The sequence below is a fragment of the Trifolium pratense genome, linkage group LG1, assembly GCF_020283565.1.
Source record: "Trifolium pratense cultivar HEN17-A07 linkage group LG1, ARS_RC_1.1, whole genome shotgun sequence".
In the NCBI taxonomy this organism is placed as follows: domain Eukaryota; kingdom Viridiplantae; phylum Streptophyta; class Magnoliopsida; order Fabales; family Fabaceae; genus Trifolium; species Trifolium pratense.
In genome coordinates, this window is record NC_060059.1 from 19,730,506 (window position 1) to 19,758,189 (window position 27,684).

A 27,684-nucleotide genomic window follows, 5' to 3' on the forward strand; every position below is an offset into this window, starting at 1 on the left:
GAATACACCAATCAAAATAATGATTTCTGTATTATACTCAGTCCTAGAACAGCAAGAAGAAATCAGTAAAGGGAATATTTCAATACTAATTGACACAATTTTGACAGGGAATAAATGGTGCCTTAGTATGTGCAATTAATCTCTACCAGAACGATCCTGAGAGTTGGAAGCAACTTGTTCAGAAGGACATGAACATAAATTTTAGCTGGGATTCTTCAGCAGCACAATATGAGGAGCTCTATTTAAAATCCGTGATAAGAGGAAGGGCAGCAAGACGTGGTTAATTTAATCTCAAACTCCAACATAACACAATGATTCATGTCTAGAATCAATCTAAGGAATCAGAAAGAGGAAACCATATAACTTATAACTTGAATGAGTTAGATAATAACTTGTTGATCAAAGATACATATGGGTGAGATATTGCTCTGTTTATACAGCTTATTGAACCAACAAACTATGAATCAATTATGAGAAATGAGATTTTTACATTTATGGGAACACAATTGTTTTTAGTGTTAACCCCTGATTTTTAGAAGGGGTTATAGTAATTCGGAATTCGGTCGTGAGGTTATGAGATAGTTATGCTGGAGATGGAGCTTGGGGAGAACCGATGTTCGATCTCAGCAAAAACATTATGAAAGGACAAAATATTTCAAGTTGGGGCCTAAATATCCTAGCATATAGACATATAGTAGTTTCATAGTTGGACCAAAAGACTGAAGATTGTAAGGATACTATGTAAAAGAAGCCTTTTGTCATTAGGGCACGATGACCTTTAAACACTAGCAATACAATGCAAATAACTGTACTTATCTTTGCAACATATGGATAAACTTGTAGTTCTATTAACAGTAGCCAAGTAGTCCTATGCAGCCAATTTTTTTATTATATAGTAATAACCGGCTTCATTGTTGTATTATAGTCCCAATGCATATACTTTTACTAGGTTTGTCAAAAAATATCATTATATTATATGTTCAAGCTTCAAATACTAATAGCAGGTACTACCACATAAACAGGAAAGGAGTCCAATCAGCTTATAGTAGACACGAGTGAACTTTGATACTTGATATTAATAATGGAAGAGAAACACGAATATGAAGGTGCACAGTTAATTGTTATAATCAATACCATTGCTTGCTACACTGGACAATCCATGATTGAACAAGACGATAAAGGTTTAATAATTACTACCATCATGTATCCTTAAAACAAGCTTTTGGAAGAAAGAACCCTAGCTTGCCTCAGAATTCTCTTTAAATATAGGAAATATGTGCCTTGTGCAAAAACTAATAGTTAAAAATAGAGGTAACCAAGTAGCATTATTCATTCTGGATCAGGTGAACCACCAGGGACCAACTGCATTGCACACCACATATTGTTAGTATCACTATGACACCGTAAAAACTAAAAAACATGCGAGACTACTGTCACTGTTTTCTGAAATTGCCAAGTCAAAAGATTTATTAATAATAATCCATAGAATTTAGGTAAATAGAAAACAATTGAGTATTTGGCACTTACAATGGCAATGTTGTTTCCATTGAGTAAAATCTGATCAAGCTTAGTAATCCTTCTCCCCTCAGCAGTGATCTCACTGTTGAATGAATTTAAAATCAAATCAACTTATTATGTGCCCAAGGCATCACCGTGAAAGAATAGAGAACTAACATAAATCATACACAGACACAAAAGCCATTACAAAAGTGAGAAAGTCTTCTGTAAGGGCAATTAGATATAAATAGTCTATGAACTTGGTACATGACAGAGGCATTATGATGCCCTTTGGCCCATGTATCAAAACACACCCAATGATAAAAAACAACGCCGTTGTTAGTGTTCGATATTTGCATCCACATGTAATAACACGCATTCCTAACAAGTTTAAAATTAATTTCAGTTTTGACCATCATTTCTTCCCAAGGAAACCTACTTTCATAAAGGTTGGGGAAAAAAGTATAATTAACTTCTCTGACATCATGCCAATTCAAACTAAATGTAAACACTCACAAAAGATAGGGAAAAACTGTTCATTATCGAAATTAACGTAGTATAACAATTCCAGTTAGAAGTGTAATTAAAAATGTTTGGGGCATCGAGTCCACGCATGAAATAAATGCATCCCTAAACAAACATGTATATCTGGTCCTATTCTATCTTCCTACCCAACAAACACGTGTTTAACAGAAAAACAATCAAATGTGCACAATGTAAATATAAATATAAAAAACAGAACATCAGAAAGTTTTGCAGATAAAAGCATAAAATGTAGTGGTGCAGGTCTTACTATTCAGTAACATCTTCAAGGACCATGTTGACATACACATCAAAGCCTCTAAGAGTACCAACAAGCTCCTTGTCACCTTTCATTATCACCCATATTTTTGAACCTATACAGCGGTCAATCAGTTCTGCATATTTTAAGCACAAAATGATATGTTATCTTAAACTTTGTTCAAAGCTATATTGGATTACACAAAAATTGGTTGGAGAGAGATAGTGAATTCAAAAACCTGATGGAAGAAGCTGTGATGGATTATTAGCCATGAATATGAATTGGTAAGTTCACCAAAAACCTGTGACGGGAACAGAAAAGATTATATCGATGAAGCTTATAAATGTTTCTGAAAATTTATTAGCTCTGCCTCAACTAACTTAAGTTCAAACAATGAAAGCAAGATGAAAAGAAATATAAGATTTTGTCCAAGTTCCCAATTCTAGTGAAAATAACAAAGTAAACCAACCATATAAAAAATCCACAAGTCCCTAATGAAATTCAATTGATATTTGAAATTAGAGTGAGAAGCAAAATAACATAGAAATAAAGCAAGTATGCCCTAGTAGCAGTTCATTGTATGATCAGTATTGTGAAGTAATTAATACTCCCTCCGTCCCATTTTCCAATTTTAGCCTTGTTCATTTTTATTGCACTTTTTGATCAATAAATTATAAAATACCTATTTAAGAGGAGATATAAAGGGCATAACTTTACACTACACAACACTTCTTAACAGCTTTTCTTATAGAGTGTGCTAGAACCTTAGTATGGGACAGAGTGAGTACAAAGTAGTTTTCCTCATTTACTCTTGGATTGTAAAACTAGCTTATACTACATGAACTATTAAGTACTATATGATACATATTTGCTGAATATGTGCTTAATTAAACTATTTACTCTCATTATTCAACAAGGCACAATCTTGATTTAGGCCGCTTGGATAAACAGCTTATTTTGCAGCTTATAGCATAAGTTCTCAAGTATAAACTATTTTTATAATAAAAAATAAAATAAAGTCAAACTTTTTTCATATAAGCTATAAGCCATTTTCATAAGCTATCTTGGAGAGCTTATGAAAATAAACAGAAAACACCTTACTGAAAATGCCATAAGTTGTTGTCTCATAAATAACTGCTTATGCTAGTAATAGTATAGAAGCTCAAATAAGTCAATCCAAACAGACTCTTAGTTGGCTTTGCTAATTTGTGTTAGTTTTCTTTTGAGGATGGACAGTATCTCTACACATCTTTGCAATATTATGATTATACTTAACTTTCAAGCTAATAATGAATGAGTTTGTTTACAGCACAAAATGCAAATTATTCCAAAATCTTATTAATCAGTGCAATCCCAAAAGATTAGGAATTTGCTGCAGAAAGATTAATTGATTGATTTCAAACTCATGGTATAAAATCCGAATTAATCAAATTAAATACTCCTATTAAACCCTAGTTAACTAATAACAACAATGCAAACGGTAACTGAAAATCGAAAGTTGAGCATGCCGGAGTGGAGTTGAATCACCGGCGAAGTGGCGGCTATCGCGGCCGCAAATCGCGCTGGAATTGGATCCTCGCAGAGGGGAATAAGAATCGCTAAAATAAAATAAAGATGAAAACCTGAAATGCTTCTTACTTTTTGTGGCGCCGAAGACCAATTTCCGGCGAGTTGAATTAAGTACGACTCTCCAACTTGTTTGATGTAGCTGCTGAGTTTGTTGTTTTAGGGTTTTAATTCTCTAGCTATGGCGACGGAGATATGGAATCGGCGACGGAGAGATGGAGAAGCGGTAATGTGAAAGAATGAAGAAAGGAGAGGGTCGTTGAGACTTGTGCTTTTTCAATTTTTAATTTCAACCGTTGGATAATTTTTTTTCCACGTGTCTCGGATCTGTTAAAAGAACTTGAAAACTGGAGGATAACCTACTGCTAGTTTGTAACTTTAGATTAAGTTTGTCAAGTCAACCGATAGTTAGGTGATTGACACTAAACTTGGTAAAGATGATCGCGATTCGACTCCTGAAACAGATTAAACTTGTGGTGAAAGTCAAAAAAAATGTTTGTCAAGTCATTCTTTAGTAAAACCGAGTATTCTATGTCTAATCGTTATATTTTTTATTCGATTCCTCTTTATATTGTAACAATTTGATTAATAAAATAAATTAAAGTTGAATTAAGGATGAGTTCATTCTTTTGGTAAATAAATAAATAAATAAAAAAAGTTTGTCAAGTGATAAATAAATAAAGTAGAATAAAAAAAATAATAATAAAGAAATGGGCTTTTGGTAATGGGCTTTTTACAGTATAAATAGTAAGTAATAATAAGAAAATGTATCAAAGTATACTGCATACATACGAGTGATTCCTCCTAAGTGATTCCTAGAGCCTTGATTCCTAGAGCATATCCGTCCTCCGTCACTCCGTCCATCCTGCCTCCGTCCTCCGTCACACCCTCCATCCTGCCTCCGTCACTCCGTCCCTCCATCGGCGGCGGCGGCTTCAATATGAAGAGAAAGGCAACAACTTGTTCTTCTTCTCTGATACTCCTCATCAATATGAAAGCAGCGAAGAGAATTAAAACAACAACAAGAAGAGATTCTGTGAGTGTTTACTTACCTGATGAGTGTTGGGGACTTGTATTCAAAAACTTACCCATGGATGATCGCGACTACAACTCTATCTCCCTCGTCTCCAAACAATTTCTCTCCATTACCAACAGACTTTGATCCTCTCTCACTATCAAATCCAATCTAACAACGGAACAAGCTCTAAATCTCATTCGAAGATTCCCCAAACTCACCTCCCTCGACTTCTCCGGCCGTCGCGACCTCGATTACATTCTCCCCCGACTCTCTACTTTCCCATTTAGACTCACATCACTCAAACTCGACAAAATATCCACCATTCCTGCTTCTGGCTTACTAGCTTTCTCTATAACTTCAACTTTAAACTCCTTCACATGTTCCCACACTAATTTTCTCCATTCCTCTCACATGTTTCTCGTTGGCAATTGTTTCCATGAGTTGCAGCGCATTGATTTGAGTCATTGCAAAGACATATATCCAGACAGTCTCCATCTTCTTTTGAAGGGATGTCGTGAAAATATTACACATTTGAACTTAACTGACTGTTCTATTTTCACTGAAGATATAATCATGAACTTTCAAGTTCCTAAATTGAAGGTTTTGAATTTGTCAAGTTCATCCGTTGACGATAAAACACTCTATGTTATTACAAAGAGTTGTACTGGGATTTTGAAACTCTATCTCAACATTGTCATGCTGTCGGATACAAGGGTGATCACTGTCGTTTCGTGATCAAAATAAGTTTTAATTAAGAAAAGTACAGTAACAAGGTAGTTAACCTTGGTCGTCTCACAAGGACCTCTAATTTAATAATTAGTAAAAATAAGAACAATGAATAACACAATTAGAAGGGGGTTTTGGGTTTGTTTAGATCGAAAGAGTATTAGAAATTCAATTGATAAAAAGACGATCAATCCATTGGTTTTAGGAAAACTTCGTTATGATTCTATCCTCGGTTCACATAAAATATTGTTTATATATTCATGCCTTGGTTGGTTTATAAGACCGATTATACAAGCGATAACCAGTTTTATACGAATTCATTCGATTAAGCAAAGAATGTGTTCAACTAACCATGAGTAGTGAACAAGCGTCACTTAGAACACGGTTTGTATCATGACAAAGTTCGACCAACCCTTTTTTGCTAAGCACGAAAAAACCTATATCAATTCCTATTCGAACTAGTCATACAAGCGATGAATTAATCCGAAAAGTCTCACAATATATAACTCGAAACAGAGATTAAGCATCACTATATTCGAGTTTCATAAATAAATAAAGAGCATGAATTGATAAGAGAAGACAGTAAATAAATAAACTGAATTACTATTAAGAATTGAACCTCAAGAAGTCATGAACGATGTTCTCGTATACCAATGAATCAACCTAGGGTTTTTAGGCTTCCATGAGAGCAAAGCAGCCCTTCTTTTCTATTTTGCGTGAATACTGAATTGTCCCTGAAACCCTAGCTGTGTTTTTGCTTAAGTACTCAGAGAAAATTGGGCTTAAAAAGCTACGGGTCGAAAAACATAAGTTTGACCTGAAATTACATTATTTTCATAAAGTCTGAAACATAAACATAAATATTTGACTGCTTTGCGCTCCGAACTGGGTTCTGGCCTTAACATGAAAGTTGTAGCTCTTTCTCTTGTCTTTCCAACGCATTTTCGCACACCTCAATCCGATACTCGTAGCTCAAGTTATGACCTGCGGACTGAGAAGGATCAACATGCAATTAAATCCGAAAATTAATCAAAGAAATACATTAGAGCTCAATTATGACCCAAAGTTTAGAAACATGGTAAAACGTTAATATTAGGCTAGAAAAGCTTCCAATACGTCAAAGTACAAAGCCATAAAATATGTGCCAAAATGCACTGATCAAATTCCCCCACACTTATTCTTTTGCTCTCCTGAGCAAAACTCAAGTTTAAAGACTCAAGTAAAACTTTTTTTTTTTTTAGAGATAACAAAGCATGATACAACGTCATAAGAAATCAACACATTCTAAGATTCAAGCTCAAACCATGGATTGTATTTCAAAGATTGGCATAACTCTTGTATATCAACCGTCAATGATAATCAAGCGTGTGTGTGTACTGCCTATTACTGTCAACCAGAGTCATGACATGATCCTTCTCAAAAACTACACAGTCAAGATACTAAGCTACCTTTTCTTTCCTACAACTTAGAGTTTGAGTTTAGATTTCAGCTTGAGGGGAAGCTATTCTTTTCTTGTTCTCACAGGCTTTTTGATTTTTATACGCAGGGATACTACTTAAGTTCATTTTAGTTATGCTTTAGGTGCTACTCTACCTTTTCACCTGACGGGATCTCACTTGTAATGAGTCCAACCTGTTACTCCGAATAGAGCACCCTACACAGCATTTGTTCCTCCAGTTTTAGGCACAGGAACTCAACATATTCATTATTGTTCCTCCAGTTTCGGGCACAGGAACTTATTATATTTTTATTTTTAATTTTTATTTTTTTATTGTGTAGTATCCCATCATTTAATCTAGCCATGATCCTACAATCAAGTAATCCAGCTTTCCCCCAAACTTAGTCCTAATCATGCCTCTTTATCATATTCTATACTCAGACAACTTAGGATAATGACTGTGTATTTTAAAGATTTATCAAGCCACTACTAAGTTTGCAAGTTTTTCAGCAGTTGTGCATTAAGGTGCAAAGATCATCATATCAAGCATGAAAACGAGAATTTCCAAAAATTTCACCAATCCTACGGCTATATTGCTCTAGTCCTAAAACATGTAACTACTCATAACAATTGCATGCATGCTAAATTTATTTTTTATTTTATTATTACTATTTTTTTTTTAATTGACAAAAAAAAAAGACTAGATGTTCCCCCCACACTTAAATCAGACATTGTCCGCAATGTAACAATAAGCATAAAGCGAGAATAAGGAAGGAACACACCCGAGAGGTCAAGGTGTAACAACTGTAGCTTCTATGTCTGGTGGTTTAGGTGGAGGCCTTGCTGCACTACGAACATATGAAACAAGAAAAAGCAAACAGCACGTGAACTTGTATAATAGTACAAAATCTGGTGGCTTAGGAGGAATAGCCAGCACAAATAGTGAATCTGCACTAACAAAAGCATGAAAATCACAAAATCCACAGTTAACTGGTGAGTCAGGTAAAATAGGTGGAAGAGATGCATAAATGGTGAAGGACGACTGCATGTTGTGTGGCTTAATACGAGGCTCCACCAACAATTTTTCTGCTATAGGCAATAGTTGCTTCCGACTAAAATCCACATTTTTGGTGTCAACTTCAAGAGTTATTGAATTTGTTTGAATTTCTGCACAAGTGGTTGTCTGCATCAAAATGTCTTCACCTAAAATGGCTGCACTGATCTTATGACAAACATTACAAACACCACATTTACAAGCAACAATTTCAAAAGATTTATCTATTTCAAGAGAAGTATATAATTCATCCAAATCAAAATTTTGTGGTGTAATATTCTCTTTCATGCATTCACTTGAGTTTGTGTTATTTATTTTATGTTCATCAACAGAAACAAGTATTGTTTCAATGGGCTCACCTGGAGTTTCATCAACACTTGTATCACATTGCATTACCTCTAAGAGTGCAACAGGTTGTACATCATCATGTAACATCTTCTTCTCTTGAATTAGATGGGCATTGGAGACTATTTGCTCAACTTGGACTGCTAAACTTTGAAGAGAGGATTGCATCCATTCATCCATTTGCTTATTATGTTCAGCCATCTGCTTTATCAATTCTTCCAAACTAGGTTGTGGCTCAACCACCAATGAATCAATTTGCTGAAACTGTACCAAAAGTTTCTAGTTATGTGAGTTGAAAAGATTATTTGGAGCGAAATATGTGTATTTTTTTTGACAATTTTATCTCTCTGTATGTAAGCGAGTGTACAAACTAATTGCTTGAAGGAGAAGGAGAATTGCTTGAAGGTTTGATAGTTGCTCATACTTATTGATTTCTTCATCTATGTCACCATCATATACATGATTCAATTTCTTCAACACATCATCCCCGTCAAAAAATCATGTGAACGGGAAAGTCACCTAAAACTAATTTTCACAATCCAGGACCTCCAAATTCTCAAAATTTGTCTAATCCAATCCACCGTATCTTCAATTCATTCCCTTTTCTCTACTTCTTTCCTGTTTCAACAAGGCTCGGGAACGATCGTGTAACCAAAGTTTGCAAAAGGTGTAAAGTATATTGCACATATACTGTTCGATAAAATTCCTCAACCATGTCAGTGCAATTTACAACAACATCATGAGTTCTCGATCATTCTAGAATGGTGGAACAGGTTTTTGTTTATTGATCTGTACTCTTTTTCCCTTCTATAGGTTTTATCCCACTGGGTTTTACTAGGAAGGTTTTTTAACGAGGCAGATCATACTTTGTTTTGCCATTGAAACTAGAATTCCGTGAATTCGAGTTTTTAACTCCTGATATGTCTTCTCCCTCCTCTCTCACAGTTTTCAACGTTGATTGACTAGCCAAACAAGAGTTTAAAGTCCTAGCCCGGTTTCTCCGGCAACGGAGTTACCCTCGGTTAGGGACCAGTTTTGGCGAAGCAATTGAACGGCGAAAGCTTCTTTTCTGAAGGATGGGGGAGGAAGATAATAACGGATGGCATACTGTTAGAGGTAGACAACGACATCAAAGAGATAACAACAGAAATCACAATTTTGATATAGCAACGGCAAGGGGCTTTAATAAGGAGAACATCAAATTGCTTACGACGTATTTCTTTACCGACTTCCCAGATAACGTCAGGGCAAAGACTTGTTTCAATGCCTTTCTTTCTTACGGGGACATCGCAGAGGTGGTTATACCAGCAAAGCGAGACAAGGGAGGTAGAAGGTTCGGATTCGCACGGTTTGATCGAGTGGCTGACCCACGCAAGCTTGAAATTGATATGGACAATATTTTAATTAGGAGAGTCAAAATCTCAGTTAACTTATCAAGGTTTCACCGACCGGAAGGGAACAATAGTGGTGGAGACAGGAACGCAGAGAGGAAGGGGAAGCATGTAAACAACCATTACGTGCATAACAGACCACGCTATTCATCAACAAATGGCCGGCAACAATCACACCATTCCCGTGAGAATATGAAGGATTCTTACGCTTATGCGGTACGGTCGGGGGATGCATCGAGACTGGGAGATAGACAACAAACTATTGTTCTATCATATGAGGCAGAGAAGAATGATCTTTTAAGGCTGCAGAAGGCGTTCATAGGGGTTGTCGTACATACAGGAATGACATATAACATTCAAAATGCCTTTCACGCGCAAGGATATTTTGGGGTTAAGGCTACACCTCTAGGATCCAATTTAATTTTGTTAGAAGGTCAGGAGGATGGGGAGATGGAAGCGTTGATGGAAGATGCAAAAGATTGGTTGGATCAATGGTTCAAGGAGATTCGACCATGGAATCCAAAGGATGTAGACGTTGCAAGACTAGTGTGGCTACGTATTTTCGGTGTTCCAGCTCACGCGTGGAATGATCTTTTCTTTGAGCAGGTTACGAAACCATGGGGAACTTTTTTGAATACAGACGACGTCACAAGCATGAAATTAACAATGGATGTTGCTCGCATTTTGATCCGTACATCTTGTCAAAAACCGGTGGATGAATTCTTTGACGTTAAAGTTAACGGTGAGATTTTTCACATGCGACTCATTGAAGACTCAAATGGACCCATGAGACTGATGCTTCCTCAGCCCCAAGGCAAGGATGGGAGAGATTCTGTTAGAGTCCTAACCGAAGACGAGGAGGATGAGACGGAGGAGGAGGAGGAGGAGGAAGAAGAAGATGTGAGGAGAATGTTATTGGTGGCGGACGGATTGGAGAGAGAATCAGAGGGGGAAGGAGAAAATTTATTGGCGTTAAATTCTTCGGTTAATCCTAATAATACTACACTCATGGAGGTTGATCATGCCATTGTCACTAATTTTTTAAGGGAGACGGGAGAGGAGAATTCAAATCACTCAATTAATTTAGATACTAATCTAAATTCATGCAGAGTTATTTCTGAAAATTTGAATTCTAAAAGGGGTTATGTGGTTTTGGAGGGAGGCGAGGAGTTGGTGGACAGTTTGATTGTGAAGGATGGAAAATTGATGGGCCGGGAGGAAGGTGTAGGTGAGCCTACGTTTTCTGTCCTTCCAAAACAAAATGTCATGCGGGTTACTGGTAGAAGAGGTTCTACATCTGTGGATTTGGGTCAAATCCATAGTTCCAACAATCAGTTGGGCTGTGTTAGTGGCGATGCAGGAGATTTAAGGGGAGGTGTTTATAGCGATGGACCAAGAGAGGTGTATAATAAATTAAATAGTGGCCCTTCGATGCCCAAAACTCCACAGAAAAAAAAGAGAATGCAACATCAGAAAGGGAAGTTTGTTAATTCAACTGTTCTTCCTTCAGCTGCTTTAAGAAAACAACAACAACTAGCACGCAGCTTACATTCACGGAACTCCCAATCTTTTTCTTCTAAATCAGCCGCGAACAAGTCTGATTCATCAGAGACTAAACATCGTGCAGAACAGGTGTGTGAGGGGGTTACTCGATCGTTACCGAATGGTAAAGATGCCCGGAAAATTTCGTCGCATTCGGTTTCTTCGGCAGGTGAAATTTTGTGTTGCAGTTCCATTAATTCGTCTGATATTCGTAACTGCAACAAAAAATTCTTAAAGAATTATGATAAGAAAGTGGTGTCTAAAGTTTGGCGTGGAGCTTTAGAATTGGGAGTCGAAGTGACATCGAATATTCGGCAGGACAATCAGGAGGCAGGGGCTATGGGAGAGATGGAAGAGGTATGTCTTCAAGAAATACAGGATAATGAAAAAAGAGATTCAGAAGAAAGAATCAGAAGGGAGCAACAACAACATTTACATAAATGAAAATCGTCTCTTTGAATATGAGAGGGTGGGGAGGGAGTGCAAAAAGGAGAAGGTTGAGTTTGTTTCTACAAAAAGGAGCTTTTGATGTTTGTTTGCTTCAAGAGACAAAGAAAACTTCAATAGATGATTTTCTCATTCATAATTTATGGGGGCATCAGGATGTTGGATGGGTGGCAAAAGATCCAGTGGGTCTCTCAGGTGGATTGTTAGTAATTTGGAACTCTGTCACTTTCAATTTACTTAACAACTTTTCTGGCGAAGGTTTTTTGGGCATTAGTGTTGAGAAAGAAGGTGAGGTGATGCATATTGTTAATGTTTATTCTCCTTGTAGTGCTTCAGGTAAGAAAAAGCTTTGGGAAGATTTGTTGGCACTCAAGCAACAAAACAGTGTAGGGGAGTGGTGTGTGGGAGGAGATTTTAATGCAATTCTACACTCTTCGGAAAGAAAAGGAAGTAGTGCTGTCAATAGACGAGGTGAAAAATTGTTATTTAATCGCTTCGTAGAAGAGATGGAGGTAGTAGATGTCCCGGTGTTAGGCAACAAATTTTCTTGGTTTAGCGCCGATGGAAAATCTATGAGTCGGATAGATAGATTTTTATTGTCCGACGGTTTCATTGTCAAGCATGGTATCTCTGGACAGTGGATAGGGGATCGCGATATATCTGACCATTGTCCAGTTTGGCTGATTGTTTCTCCCGTTAATTGGGGTCCTAAGCCTTTCAGAGTGATCAATGGTTGGTTGGAGCATCCGGATTTTTTGTCGTTTGTGGAGACTTCTTGGAAGAGTTTCGCGGTACATGGTAAGAAGGCTTATGTGTTGAAAGAGAAATTTAAGTTATTGAAGGACTGCTTGAAAAAGTGGAATAAGGAAGTATTTGGTTTTCTTGACCTCAACATTGAGAAGACGGTGAAAGATTTAAACGATATCGAAAACATGATGGATGGAGATGTTAGGGTTGTAGAGTTAACAAGAAGAGAAGGGTTAAATAAAGATTTTTGGAAACAACTTCATCTAAAAGAGAGTCTTTTAAAACAAAAATCTAGATTACGGTGGGTAAGAGAGGGTGACTCAAATTCTAGATTTTTTCATGAATCTATCAAAAGTAGACGAAGGAAGAACCAATTGGTGGCCTTAAAAGATGGTGATCAATGGGTTGAGGGAGTGGATGAGGTGAAGGGTTGTGTAAAGAATTTTTATGCGGATTATTTTCAAGAGAAATGGCTAAACCGACCGAATCTTAATGGTTTACAGTTTCAAACTCTTTCCGATGAAGACAATCTTCTTCTAATGGCACCTTTTTCAAGCGAAGAAGTTAAAGAGGCGATTTGGAGTAGTGACGGTAACAAATGTCCAGGACCAGACGGTTTCAATTTCACTTTCTTGAAGGCTTGTTGGGATATTATTAAAGGTGATATTATAGACTTTCTTCATGAATTTTATAATAGTGCAATACTTCCTAAAGCCATTACTACATCTTTTCTGTCTCTCATTCCCAAGAAGGATCATCCGCAAACTTTATCGGATTATCGACCTATTTGTTTGGTTTCTAGTTTGTACAAGATTTTGTCAAAGGTCTTAGCGGCAAGATTGAAGAAAGTTTTGGGAAAGGTAATCTCGATCGTCCAATCGGCTTTTCTGCCCAATAGGCAGATATTAGATGGTGTGTTGGTTGTGAATGAATTGATAGATTTGGCAAAAAGAAAGAAAGATAAATGCTTGATGTTTAAAGTAGACTTTGAAAGAGCCTATGATACGGTGAACTGGCATTTTTTGGATTATATGATGGTTAGAATGGGTTTTGTAGAAGGTTGGAGGCGATGGATACGTGCTTGCGTTTGTCAGAGTTCTATGTCCGTACTGGTCAATGGCAGTCCTACGGAGGAGTTCAGTGTTGGTTAAGGATTGAGGCAGGGTGACCCAATGTCACCGTTCCTCTTCTTGATTGTTGCTGAAGGTCTTTCGGGACTTATGAATAAAGCGGTTGGAAGCGGCTCTTTTCATGGTTACAAGGTAAACAATAATTTAATGTTTCATACTCTGCAATTCGCGGATGATACCATTATAGTAGGCGAAGGCAATTGGGACAACCTTTGGACTATTAAAACTGTGTTGAGAAGCTTCGAATTAGTTTCTGGATTAAAGGTAAATTTTTTCAAAAGTAAGCTTTATGGTATTAATTTGGATGATAATTTTTTGCGCGCATCTTCGTCTTTTTTGCATTGTGGTGTGGATTCTATCCCTTTTCGCTTTCTTGGCATACCGGTAGGTGCTAATCCGAGAAGAAAGGCTACTTGGCTAACTATTATTGATTCCATGAAAAAGAGACTTGGTGTTTGGAATAGTCGTCTTTTATCTATTGGAGGGAGAGTCACTCTCATAAATTCAGTTCTTTCTAGTTTACCTCTCTATTTCTTCTCTTTTTTTAAAGCACCGGTTTGTGTGTTGAAGGAAATGGTGAGCATTCAAAGGAATTTTTTATGGGGTGGAGGAATGGATAGATCAAAAATATGTTGGGTTAGTTGGGATAATATTTGCCAACCAAAGGATAAAGGAGGGTTAGGCATAAAAAATTTGGAGTCATTTAATGATTCACTCTTATGTAAATGGAAGTGGCGGTGTCTGAATGATTTGTCTGCTTCTTGGTTCAATCTTTTGCATTTTCGTTATGGTTCTTTTGCCGCTAATTTCTTATATGGGGAAGGGAGGGAGAATCTCAAACATGCTTCAATTTGGTGGCGGGATATGTGGAAAACAGGAGGAGCGGAGGAAGGGGGTTTGTTTGTTAATAATATTAGTAGCATTCTCGGCGACGGTAACAATATTGCTTTTTGGAAGGAAAAATGGTTAGGAATGGAACCGTTAAGTGAACTGTATCCATCTTTGTTCCAAAAATCAACTCATAAAGATGCTTGCATTTCAAATATGGGGATATGGAATAACAACATGTGGTCTTGGAAACTTAATTGGATGGAAGCACTTGATGATGCAGATATTGAATCCCTCAATGAATTGCATCAATTGCTTGAACAAGTTCGGCCTAACAGAGCTTCTAGCGACAGGCGAAGATGGTCATCAAATTCTGATGGTTCTTTTTCAGTTCGATCAACGTACATGGTTTTGCAGGACAAACGTGTAGGTACTACTCTTGATACAAATACAGTGGCAGCATTGAAAAGATTATGGAAGAACAATGTTCCATCAAAAGTTAGCGTTTTCGGTTGGCGGTTGTTACTTGAAAAATTACCAACCCGGGAGGCTTTATTTTGCAAAGGTATTATCACGAATAATCATGAGAGAAGTTGCGTATTTTGCTTCAAAGAGGTAGAGGACATACAACACATCTTTTTCACTTGCTGCATTACTTCACAAATTTGGCAGAAAATATTTGTTTGGTTGGGCACTAATGTGATCTCTTTTGAGGACGTCACAAGCCATTTCACTTTGTTTGGTGAATTAGCAAAAGGCAACCATAGCAAGCGAATTCGTCATATAATTTGGCTGGCGACGACATGGAGTATTTGGCGCACGCGTAATAACATTATTTTTAGAGGAGACTGTGTCAACATATCATCTTTAGTGGAGCAAATTGTTTATTTTTCTTGGTTTTGGTTTATAGGCCGAACAGGGAACAATGTTAATTTAGTTTTTTCTGAATGGCGTAATAATCCTTTAGATTGTTTTCAACGCATCTAAAGTGATCTATTCTGAATTGTAAGGGTTGAGTACCCCTTGTACTCCTTATAATTCATTTTTTTGCTTATCAAAAAAAAAATTGCTGAAACTGTGGATGTGACCAAATAGGCTGCTCAGCAGGATATGAATTTTGTTCTTGATAGTATTGTCCTTGAAAATTACCTACAAATTGTGTCTCACCACAAAAAGTATCTAAAAATATAGGACAATCATCACTAATATGAAAACTCGAAGAACAAATATTACACATCACAGTTGGAATATAATTTTGATAGCAAGATTGTTGTTTTCTTGCATCCAAGCAATTTATGATATAAGCCAACTGACCCGATGAATCTCCCATTTTTTTATTGGTTTTTTTTTGTCTAAATAAAATGAAGAGAAAAATAAAAACCGAGTCAAATAAAAACTAAAAAAAATTAAAATTAACACCTAAAATCTCTAAAAATCAAACAAATCTAAATATAATTTTTTAGGATTTTTTTAAATGTATGGAAAATTCAAAATAAAAATAAAAAGTGATCTAAACGAAGGAATTTCGCAATTTCAGCCTCAATTTTCGTATCAAAGATACGAAAGTTTTGTTCCTTGATTTTTTTCAGATTTGTGGACCAAATTTCGGATCAATCTAAGATATCAACCGAAAATTAATTATTTTTCAGCTTCACTGCAAAATTCAACGTCGGAACCTGAAACACAACAAAAACTCACAAAACAAAAAGTGTTAGTAACGTTAGTTAGTTCTAAATTTTACTAATCCTAATCAGAGATCCCCGGCAACAGCGCCAATTTGATCACTGTCGTTTCGTGATCAAAATAAGTTTTAATTAAGAAAAGTAGTAACAAGGTAGTTAACCTTGGTCGTCTCACAAGGACCTCTAATTTAATAATTAGTAAAAATAAGAACAATGAATAACACAATTAGAAGGGGGTTTTGGGTTTGTTTAGATCGAAAGAGTATTAGAAATTCAATTGATAAAAAGACGATCAATCCATTGGTTTTAGGAAAACTTCGTTATGATTCTATCCTCGGTTCACATAAAATATTGTTTATATATTCATGCCTTGGTTGGTTTATAAGACCGATTATACAAGCGATAATCAGTTTTATACGAATTCATTCGATTAAGCAAAGAATGTGTTCAACTAACCATGAGTAGTGAACAAGCGTCACTTAGAACACGGTTTGTATCATGACAAAGTTCGACCAACCCTTTTTTGCTAAGCGCGAAAAAACCTATATCAATTCCTATTCGAACTAGTCATACAAGCGATGAATCAATCCGAAAAGTCTCACAATATATAACTCGAAACAGAGATTAAGCATCACTATATTCGAGTTTCATAAATAAATAAAGAGCATGAATTGATAAGAGAAGACAGTAAATAAATAAACTGACACTACAAGAAAATACTCATTTACCGGCGAAATTTACTGGCGGTTTTGGCCCTCAGTAGCTTACTGGCGGCCTAAGCCCCCAATAATCAACCAAAACCGCCACAAACTTATCAATTAATATTTAAATACGAAAATTTGAATTTATTGGCGGTCCTGGCCGTCAGTAATTGTCTTGGACATTACCGGCGGTCCAGGCCGCCACTAACTAACCAAGAATATTTTTAAAAAAAAAAAAAAATGGCGCCTCAGACCTTACTGGCGGCCTAGGCCGCCACAAAGTGTTGATAATTTAAAAATATAACCGTTGGAGGACTTAGTGGCGGTTTTGACCGGCGGTAATGTTCTTGAAACTTGCCCAGAAATTAATGGCGGCCTGGGCCGCCGCAAAGTGGTTGGAAATTGAAAAAAAATATAACCGTTGGAGGACTTAGTGGCGGTTTTGACCGCCGGTAATGTTCTTGAAACTTGCCCAGAAATTAATGGCGGCCTGGGCCGCCGCAAAGTGGTTGGAAATTGAAAAAAAATATAACCGTTGGACTTAGTGGCGGCTTTGACCGCCAATAAGCTTCAAGAACAGATTTTCACGAATTTTATCCCCCTCTATATATATCTTCCTTCACTTCACAACTCTCATTTCCTACAATCCTTTCTCTATCTAAAATTTCTCCAACATCTCTCTAAAAATTCTTAACTCTAAAAATTCTCCAACTTTTTATCATTTCACTCTTGTTTTTCTTCATTTTGGTAAGTATTTCTCTAATATTCATGCAAGTTTAATATTTGATGTTTATATTGATATGATAAATTGTGTTTATGCTAATAGTTAGTTTTTAAATTTTATTGTAGCAAGTGTTATTTTGTCTGGCGATTTGTACATAGGAGTATAATGTAGACACTACTCTTCCTCAGCATAAAAATGTAAGTTCAATTTTTTTCTTAAAAAAACTTTATGAGTTGTTTTGTAATGTTTATATATATTTTTATTAATAGTTGTTTTTCTCTTTTTTATTTAAAGATTCATGGTTGGTTCGTCCGTTGTCGTGGTTGGGAGCTTAGTTTAAATAACTCCAAGTCAGACACTACCCGGCACAACAAGTAAGTAATATTATTTGGTTTGTATAATATATATGTTTGTGTGATTTTTTAAAGTTAGTATTTTTTTTGTTATTATTAAAATATATTGTTGGTTAACATGTTTAGTGTGATTTTTTTTAAAGTTATTCTCGCCGGTTATATGTTTAATGTGATGTTTAAAAGTTATATTTTTAATTTTTGTTAACAAAATTATTAGATCGTGTAAAAAGAAAAATAGTTATTAATATTTAACTTAACCACATGCATGTAAAATGATAATTATGTTTTAATTTTTATTTAAAAAAAAAGTGTTAAAAATAATAAATAATAACGTTTTATTAATTAATAAACGAAATACTAACAATTTAATTTTTTATTTAAATAAAAAACGTTTTTTAAAAAAAAATAATAATTCTGTTTTATATGTTAACGAAATAAATGCATGTCATATATAGTTAATGTACTTTTTAATTGTTAATTAAACAAAATGCTTAAAACAATTAAATTTTTCATTTAAATAAAAAAAAACGTAATTTAAAATAAATAAATAATTAGGTTTTATATATTAATGAAATAAATACATATCATATAGTTAATGTATTTTTTAATTGATAATTAAACAAAATACTTAAAACAATTAAATTTTTCATTTAAATAAAAAATAATTATGTTTTATATATAAATAAATGCATGTCATATAGTTAATGTACTTTTTAATTGTTAATTAAACAAAATACTTAAAACAATTAAATTTTTCATTTAAATAATAAAAAAATGTAATTTAAAATAAATAAATAATTAGGTTTTATATATTAATGAAATAAATATATATCATATAGTTAATGTATTTTTTAATTGATAATTAAACAAAATACTTAAAACAATTAAATTTTTCATTTAAATAAAAAAATAATTATGTTTTATATATAAATAAATGCATGTCATATAGTTAATGTACTTTTTAATTGAGTTTTTTTAAAGTCATATAATAATTCTGAGGCATTTAGAGGCATTTTTGACATCTGAGGCGATACCTCCGGAACAATCTTCCTCTAAGATACATGAACTTTTCCCAAATTGGTTTCGACTTCACATGTATCATCAAGAATCAACCCCTATGATACAACACTTGAGAAACTTATCTGATGGCCCGGTGTCAAATGTAAAACAATGGCACACCTACTTTGTCAACGGTTACAAATTTCATACTCATGGTTGGACCGAAGGAAAGGAAACAGTAAACATTGGTGTGTGTATGAAAGGTGTGACTGAAAATGGTGAAGATGATTTTTACGGTGTGATTGAGAACATAATTGAAATATCATACAACTATCTTGATTACAAGAAAGCAGTAGTCTTGTTTTATTGTAGATGGTTCGATCCATCAAGCAGAGGTACGAAGTATAATACAAAGACTAACACTGTGGACATAAAAATGAATAGGAGATATCAACCGTTTGATCCTTTTGCCATAGCACAAAATGTCAGGCAAGTTTACTATGTCCCTTATCCAGCAACAAAAACTGACAAAAAAGGTTGGTGTGCCGCTATAACGACAAAACCGAGGGGTCGAATTGAAAAAGATGGAATAGAAGAAGAGGAGGAACCATATCAGGTTGATGAGATGGCCAATGTAGATGAAGTGATTGAAGTTGAATCTTTTAGTCGTCTTTGGGTCGACGAAGGAGAAGCAGAAGAAGTACCCGAGGATGGTGATGTTGATGAAGATGATGATCGCGAAGAAGATGAGGGTCAAGACGATGATGAAGATTTATCAGATTGGGATGACAATAATTAATTATGTTTTTGTAATATTTATGACTATCAGTGTTTTATAATGTATCAAGTACTATGTTATTTTTTTAATATTTATGACTATCAATGTTTTAGAATGTATCAAGTACTATGTTTTATAATAATATTTATCACTATTAGTGTTTCATATATCATCTATGTTTTTGGAATATAACATTTCATATTTTGTCGTATCATTGTAAATATTTGTGAGAAGATCATGGATGATTTAGACGGAATATCTGTTGAGCAACTAAGGAGCCTTGCACGAAACAATCGTTCCAACCGTGATCTTGTCCGCAAAGTTGTTTATCACTCGAATCTTGTACCAGTGCCAACTACCGTTCCTGGAGAAGGGGACCAACAAGAAGAACAAGTGGACGATGGAATTGACCATGAGGATGACGAGATCAATGTGGAAGACCTTATGGATCCGAAAGATCGTATTTTGGTTGATCGGCATGACCGAATCATTATTACACCACACGGAACTGAGTAAGTATTTTTTTTTTATGCAGTTTATAATGACAATATTTATAATACACTGGCATTTATGATGACAATATATTTTTTGCAGTTTTCAACCACAAAAAGCAACTTCAGCCGCCATTAGTTTCATACTTCAAGGAAACTACCAGGAACCATGGCTCACGTGGGGAGAGATTAAGAAGGCTAAAATTGGTCAAGAGCAAGTGTGGGACAGATTTTGGAAGGCTTTCAAAGTAATATTATATTTTTATCATAACAATAGTTAATTATAACTAAATTTTTTTATATGAAATGGACTAATCAATTTTGTTTCATATATATGTAGATGAAATGCACTTGGTTTAGGGATATTAATGAGAAGACGATGATTACTATTTTCGATCACAAGTGCTCAAAGCGCTTGTCCACCTTGCTTGGAGATGCACGAACATTGTTTTATGAGAACAAGGAGCCTCCAGCTTGGATTGGCCCGGGGGATGTATGGACAGAGTTGAAACGTAGATGGAGTACTCCAGCTTACATGGCGAAGTGCAACAGAAACAAACAAAACAGAGTTGGGTCTAATTTGAGTGTACACACTGGTGGTTCTACATCTGCTTCTACCTTGCGCATAAGGTTCACTCGGCAATTTGGTCGTCCACCGACTTTATGCCAAATGAATGTAATGCTGCATATGAAACCAGATGGTACTTGGGATACTGTAAAGGCTCAAAGGGCAAATGTGAGTATATATATTTTTTTAATTAATAAATAATTGGTTATTTTGTATAATTCAATTAATTGGTATAATTTTATATTTGAAGGATATGATTAAGGTATACATCGAGGAACTCAAAGCTACCGAGGCTGCCCTTCCACTTGCTTTGCGGAAAACTGATGTAGAGCTACAGAATATGATATTGGACAAATTTGTGGAGTTTTCCGGGGGAAAGTATAAAGGTCGTATCGTTGGTCAGGGTAGTACGTCTTCGCTCGTTCAGAGGACGACAAGAGGATATATGATGGATAATATGAGCGACTCTTATGACAGTACTGCCACCATGCCTACCGGTCGATCTCAACGTGTGGAAAGTATTGAGGAATTGGAACAACGATTAAGAGCTGAACAACAACAGTCAATTGCTTCTATGAGAGAAGAGATGATGACACAGCTCAGGGCAGAACTCTCTAGCGGGATACCAGGACAATCAAACCAGCAACAGTTTCAGCAGCAACCATTTCAGCAGCAACCATTTCAGCAGCAGCAATTTCAGCAGCAACCATTTCAGCAGCAGCAATTTCAGCAACAACTTCAGCAGCAGCAGCGTCCTAATCAATCACAACGTCAGCAAAATTCCAACAATTTCAATTATATGACAGGTGTGAACTATGCAGTTCAACAGATTCAGAACGTTGGAAGGAACTCACAGTCGTCCTACCAATCGGGAAGTCTTCATGAGGACCCGGCAGAAGAGGAGGGGTATCGACCCGGTGAAGTTGATTTGAACGTATCCTCTGACCCGGATGAGAATTTCTTTACAGGTCTCCAAAATAACCCTTTATTGCAAGGGATGCTTGGGCAGCAGGGGCAGGCAATGCTTGGAGACTTGGAAATTCCCGGTTTCACAGTTCATGATTCCACTTCTATGAATCAAGGTGGCATAATAAGTCCACTTGTCCATAGTGGTGGAAATAGTCAAGGCAGAGGGGTAGGTTCTTCATCTGAAATGTCTATGGGCGGCGGTAGGGCAAGCGCCGGAATGCCAAGTGTGGGAAGGACAAGCGCCGGAAGGGCAATCGTGGGAAGAGGAAGCGGTGGAAGAACAAGTGCCGGAAGAAGAGGAAGGGGAAACAGTCAAAATGCATAACCTCCATTTGTGTCCATTTGTGTTGTCGTATTAATCATTTTAGTAGTTTTATTTGTGGAAGTAATTTAAGACAATATTATCGTATTTGGTTTGTAACCTATGACATTTATTGGGTATTTTGTTTGTGTTGTATGACAATTATCGTATTTCGTCGTTTATTATCGAATTTTTAATTTATGTTTAATTATTAATATTTTAAATAATTCTGTCTTATTTTTATATTAAATAAAAAAAGTTTTTTTTAAATAAATATAAATAAAATTATTAAAAATATTAAATTTTATATTTAAAAAAATTAAAATGTTTTTTTAAAGCAATTAATATTTAAAAAAAATGTTTTTTTAAAACAAAATAATTAATTATTAAATTTTATATTTAAATAAATTAAAATGTTTTTCTAAAGAAATTAATATTTAAAAAAACGGTTTTTTTTTAAAAAAATAATTAATTAAAAACGTTTTTTAAAAAAAATTTGAAAAGGCTGTAGTGGCGGTCCAAACCGTCGCTAAATGGTCAAAATCTGGGCAAGTTTAGTGGCGGTCCTAGCCGCCAGTATGGCTGACGCAACCTGCAAAAGAAACTGACCTTCTTACACTAAACTTTGCGGCGGTCAAGGCCGCCAGTAACTTCTTTGGTCTTTGAATTGACCGTTGTTACTTAGTGGCGGTCTGGGCCGCCAGTAAGTCTCGTCAGCTCGGTTTTCGACGGCTTTGGCCGCCAGTAACGTTATCGTCGCCCTATTTACTGGTGCATCGTGGCCGCCAGTAAACCGCCACTAAATTAGCAGTTTCTGGCGGTTTTCTCTTGTTTCTGGCGGTTTTTGGCCGCCAATAAAAGGCGTTTTTCTTGTAGTGTAAATTACTATTAAGAATTGAACCTCAAGAAGTCATGAACGATGTTCCCGTATTCCAATGAATCAACCTAGGGTTTTTAGGCTTCCATGAGAGCAAAGCAGCCCTTCTTTTCTATTTTGCGTGAATACTGAATTGTCCCTGAAACCCTAGCTGTGTTTTTGCTTAAGTACTCAGAGAAAATTGGGCTTAAAAAGCTACGGGTCGAAAAACATAAGTTTGACCCGAAATTACATTATTTTCATAAAGTCTGGAACATAAACGTAAATATTTGACTGCTTTTCGCTCCGAACTGGGTTCTGGCCTTAACATGAAAGTTGTAGCTCTTTCTCTTGTCTTTCCAACGCATCTTCGCACACCTCAATCCGATACTCGTAGCTCAAGTTATGACCTGCGGACTGAGAAGGATCAACATGCAATTAAATCCGAAAATTAATCAAAGAAATACATTAGAGCTCAATTATGACTCAAAGTTTAGAAACATGGTAAAACGTTAATATTAGGCTAGAAAAGCTTCCAATACGTCAAAATACAAAGCCATAAAATATGTGCCAAAATGCACTGATCAAAGGGAGTCAAGCGTGTGCTACGAAATTGCAAACAACTCAGAGAGATCAATTTGAAACATTGTCCTAGACTAGTACTTGATGTTAATCTTGACTCAATGCTACTAAGAAGGCCATCATTGAGAAAGATAAAGCTTCCATCTGGTGCGGCTTGGGTAGCTCCATTGGTTTCAACTAAGAGTTAAACGAAGGAATCAAAGGTTTATTCAAAGTTCAAACCATGCCTTGTTTGTTGCTCTTTCTGCTGATACTTCTAACTGCAGCTCTCTCTCTCTCTCTCTCTCTCTCTCTCTCTCTCTCTCTCTCTCTCTCTCTCTCTCTCTCTCTCTCTCTCTCTCTCTCTCTCAGTAGCAACAACACCCTACAGTACTGAGACCAAAACTTGCGACTTCCTCATCATGTACTTCATTTTGTCTGACTTACATTTTAGTATTCTGGCTTGGGATGGGGAGGGTTGTGTCCTCTTTCTTTTCCTTGCTTGTACTTTGTTATTATTTTCAGTTTCATAAATAAAATCAGTTTATCAGTTTCATAAACTGTATTTTTATTTCAACAACTATACAAAATTGCACCTAAGTTTTTGTACATAAGAGTATAATGGCCAAATTACACACTTAGTAGTAGTAGTAGTAAAAGACTAAGACAAGATTAATGCAGGCCTAGAAACTAAACATGATATTTAATTAGTCAAAAAAAAAAAATTAGGCCAACAAAAGATGATTATGATTTACACACGCCCCAAGGAAAGCCCTGCACGACCAATAACATCAACCATACAACCATAAAACTCATTTTTCATGCTTTCAAACACCCGCCATCCATCATGACTACAAGCCTATAAATGACATCCCGTCAGGCGTCAAATCCAGACTCCTACTACATGTCATACAACGCTTTCAAAGCCTCCCCCCTACTTGGTCCATGAACAACAAGCCCAATAATCAATGCAGTCCACGTAACTACATTTCTATTTGGCATTTTATCAAACACCTTGACAGAATGATCAATAGACCCATATCTATGTTGGGAAAAACCGGCATAGAGAAAATAAAAGAACGCAATCAACAACACAAGAATATAACGTGGAAACTCCAAATCGAAGAAAAAACCACGGTCGTTGTCAAAACCGACAACCAGAGAATAAACACTATGTGAAAATTGTTACAACACATAGACTTCACTCTCAATCACCCCATGCCCCAATACACCCACACTCTCCAAAGTAAATATTTGAACTACATCTCAAATACTCTTAAACAAGAGCATAAGAGAAAAGCAAAAAGACACAAATATAAACTTAAAGTGTTTACAAGTATTACTGCTTGGTGCAATTATAAACAAAGAACTTAGGTCCATTATATAGCCTTGATTCCCTCATTGCTTCACCATTCTAAGCGATGTGGGACTTCTTCAATATAATTTCTTTGACCTTTTTTTTTTCCTTCATTAGCAATGTGGGACTTACATTGCAATCAATCCCAACAATCTCCACCTTGATTGTAATGGTCTTCAATCTTCATTGTTTACACCGACAATCATTATCTTCTGCTTCCATTGTCTATACCGACAATCATTGTCTTCACCGACAATCATAATTCTCATTGTCTATACCGACAAATTAAATTATCATACTCCACCATAAAAAGTACACTCCACTTGGAACTAAACCATCCCAAGAATTTTATTCACTTGGAACTAAACCATCTCAAGATTTTGTTTCACTTGGAACCAAGCCATCCCAAGAATTTCATCTCGAAACCTCGATGACAATTTATGGTGCAACTTTCATGTTGGCTTTCTCTGAAAGTTCATCAGCCATCGAGATAACCGCATACCTTGCATCAATGCCAACCAATGCCCGCACGCTATCATCACACACCTTGCATCCATGTCAACCGATGCCCATGTGCCACCTGAACAATTTCAAACTGCTCTGAAGCTACCTTCACGCCATTGTTAGGCTCCAACAATTCCAGTTTAGTTACATCACCTAGTAAACCTTGTTTCACTAGTCCAACTAAACTCATGTCACTAACAAGTACCCACCCGAAGATCCACAACTTAACCAAAACATGAGAATCACCACTAGTAACAGATGCATAACCAATAATAGTATAACTATCTAACAAGTATCTACCTACTATCTATGCATCAAAGTTCAAGAAAATACCTCACATTGTGTTAAAAGAAACTCACTCATACCTTGAACCTTACAAGCTTTCCGTCACCAAGATGAACAACTCCACCTTCAACTAGCTATAGGGATTCAAAAGTATTTCTTCTTCAAACACATGTGATAGGAGCTTCCAAAGTCCATATGACTCAACACTCCACCGATTCTCAACTTCCACTAGCACCTTCGCATCCTCACCTTCGCATCCTCATAATAAGTTGTTGTTTCAGACGTAACCCGAGTATTCTTAGCACCGCCTCTCCAGACTGATGTCGAGTATTATTACCACCCGGCTCTCCAAGCTGACCTTGTGTAACCCTGATTGCATCAACATATCCTTGACTTGATTTCCCACAAGCCAAACGTGATTCTTCCATTAGTTTTCTCTAGCCTAAACTTCACAGCGGACTCCCTACTCCTGAATCAAACCATGAGCTCTGATACCAGTTGTTGGGAAAAACCGGCATAGAGAAAATAAAAGAACACAATCAACAACACAAGAATATAACGTGGAAACTCCAAATCGAAGAAAAAACCGCGGTCGTTGTCAAAACCGACAACCAGAGAATAAACACTATGTGAAAATTGTTACAACACATAGACTTCACTCTCAATCACCCCATGCCCCAATACACCCACACTCTCCAAAGTAAAGCATAAGAGAAAAGCAAAAAGACACAAATATAAACTTAAAGTGTTTACAAGTGTTACTGCTTGGTGCAATTATAAACAAAGAAACTTAGGTCCATTATATAGCCTTGATTCCCTCATTGCTTCATCATTCTAAGCGATGTGGGACTTCTTCAATATAATTTCTTTGACCTTTTTTTTTTCCTTCATTAGCAATGTGGGACTTACATTGCAATCAATCCCAGGAAACTAGAATACATATTAATAAGAGCAGTATAGTACCCAATGGAACAATAATGGAAAGCAGTACCTACATTTCATCAAACACCTTGTTTGATGTAGCTGCTGAGTTTGTTGTTTTAGGGTTTTAATTCTCTAGCTATGGCGACGGAGATATGGAGAAGCCGTAATGTGAAAGAATGAACCTATGTTGCCCGGGTGCGGGTACGGTACCGGTACCCGGTACCGGTACCGGTACCCGGTACCGGTACCGGTACGGGGTACGTCATTTTTAGAAAAACTAAAGTACGGGTACGTCCCTGTAATTTTTTTTTTAAATATAATTATATATATCAAATAATATAGTTATATTGTTAAAACAAATAATTAAACATTAAAAAGATCACACCACACTTTAAATGTAATTTAAATGGGAGGAGATTGTCTACAGTCACATGACTCTCCAGTGAAATTGAGACCATCAGATTGTAAAATAAAAGAAAATCAAAATAAAAAAAATAATATTTTAATGGTGGATATGGGAAGTGCACTCCCTCCAGTCAAATTTTCACGGGAGGTAATCCTCTCCCAATTTAAATTGTTCGAAACATCAAAATATGAAATTAAAAACCAATTAGCTCAAAAAGAGTCAATTATTTCCCTCATCATCACTAAAAAGAGTGACCTCTAGTTAGGTTCACCGCGAGTAAGACTAGCAATTTCAAGAATATCAACTATATATTAAATAAATCTCATTCATCTCTACGAATATCAACTATATATTATAAACAAATAAAAATCGTAAATCTTCCTATAAAAAGAAAACTAATAATAAAAGAAAAAGGAGAAAAAAAATCGTGTTTTTTTGGATTGGTGTACCACGCGTGTACCACAGGTGTACCACGCGTATACCCATTGCAAAAAACAAACAAAAAAATTAGGTACGACGTCGGTGCGTACCGGGGGAGTACCATACGTGTACCGGTACCCGATACGTACCCGTACGTATCTGGTACCGGTACTCAGTCTAAAATAGAGTACCCATGCAACATAGGAATGAACTGAAGAAAGGAGAGAGGGTCATTGAGTTGAGACTTTTTGTGATTTTTCAATTTTTAATTCCAACCGTTGGATAATTTGTTTGC

General features: G+C 36.1%; 2 protein-coding genes across 3 annotated transcripts; one reads left to right on the forward strand and one right to left on the reverse strand.

The window, feature by feature from the left end:
* Positions 1-1,046: 1,046 nt before the first annotated feature.
* On the reverse strand, positions 1,047-26,720 carry LOC123898239 (sm-like protein LSM5). 2 transcript variants are annotated; one of them, XM_045949154.1, is made up of 6 exons: positions 26,649-26,720; positions 3,917-3,972; positions 2,517-2,579; positions 2,291-2,414; positions 1,528-1,600; positions 1,047-1,362 (listed from the first exon to the last, which is right to left on the reverse strand). In XM_045949154.1, exons 3-6 carry the CDS (start codon positions 2,548-2,550, stop codon positions 1,330-1,332), a joined length of 264 nt encoding a protein of 87 aa, XP_045805110.1. In that variant the 5' UTR covers positions 2,551-2,579; positions 3,917-3,972; positions 26,649-26,720; the 3' UTR covers positions 1,047-1,329. The 2 variants fall into 2 exon arrangements, with proteins under 2 accessions (XP_045805110.1, XP_045805102.1); XM_045949146.1 differs by lacking the exon at positions 26,649-26,720 and having other exon boundaries at positions 3,917-4,087.
* LOC123898230 lies at positions 17,741-22,281 on the forward strand. The gene is made up of 6 exons (XM_045949135.1): positions 17,741-17,814; positions 17,912-17,991; positions 19,982-20,259; positions 20,342-20,486; positions 20,579-20,974; positions 21,057-22,281. Exons 3-6 carry the CDS (start codon positions 19,985-19,987, stop codon positions 22,098-22,100), a joined length of 1,860 nt encoding a protein of 619 aa, XP_045805091.1. The 5' UTR covers positions 17,741-17,814; positions 17,912-17,991; positions 19,982-19,984; the 3' UTR covers positions 22,101-22,281.
* Positions 26,721-27,684: the final 964 nt, after the last annotated feature.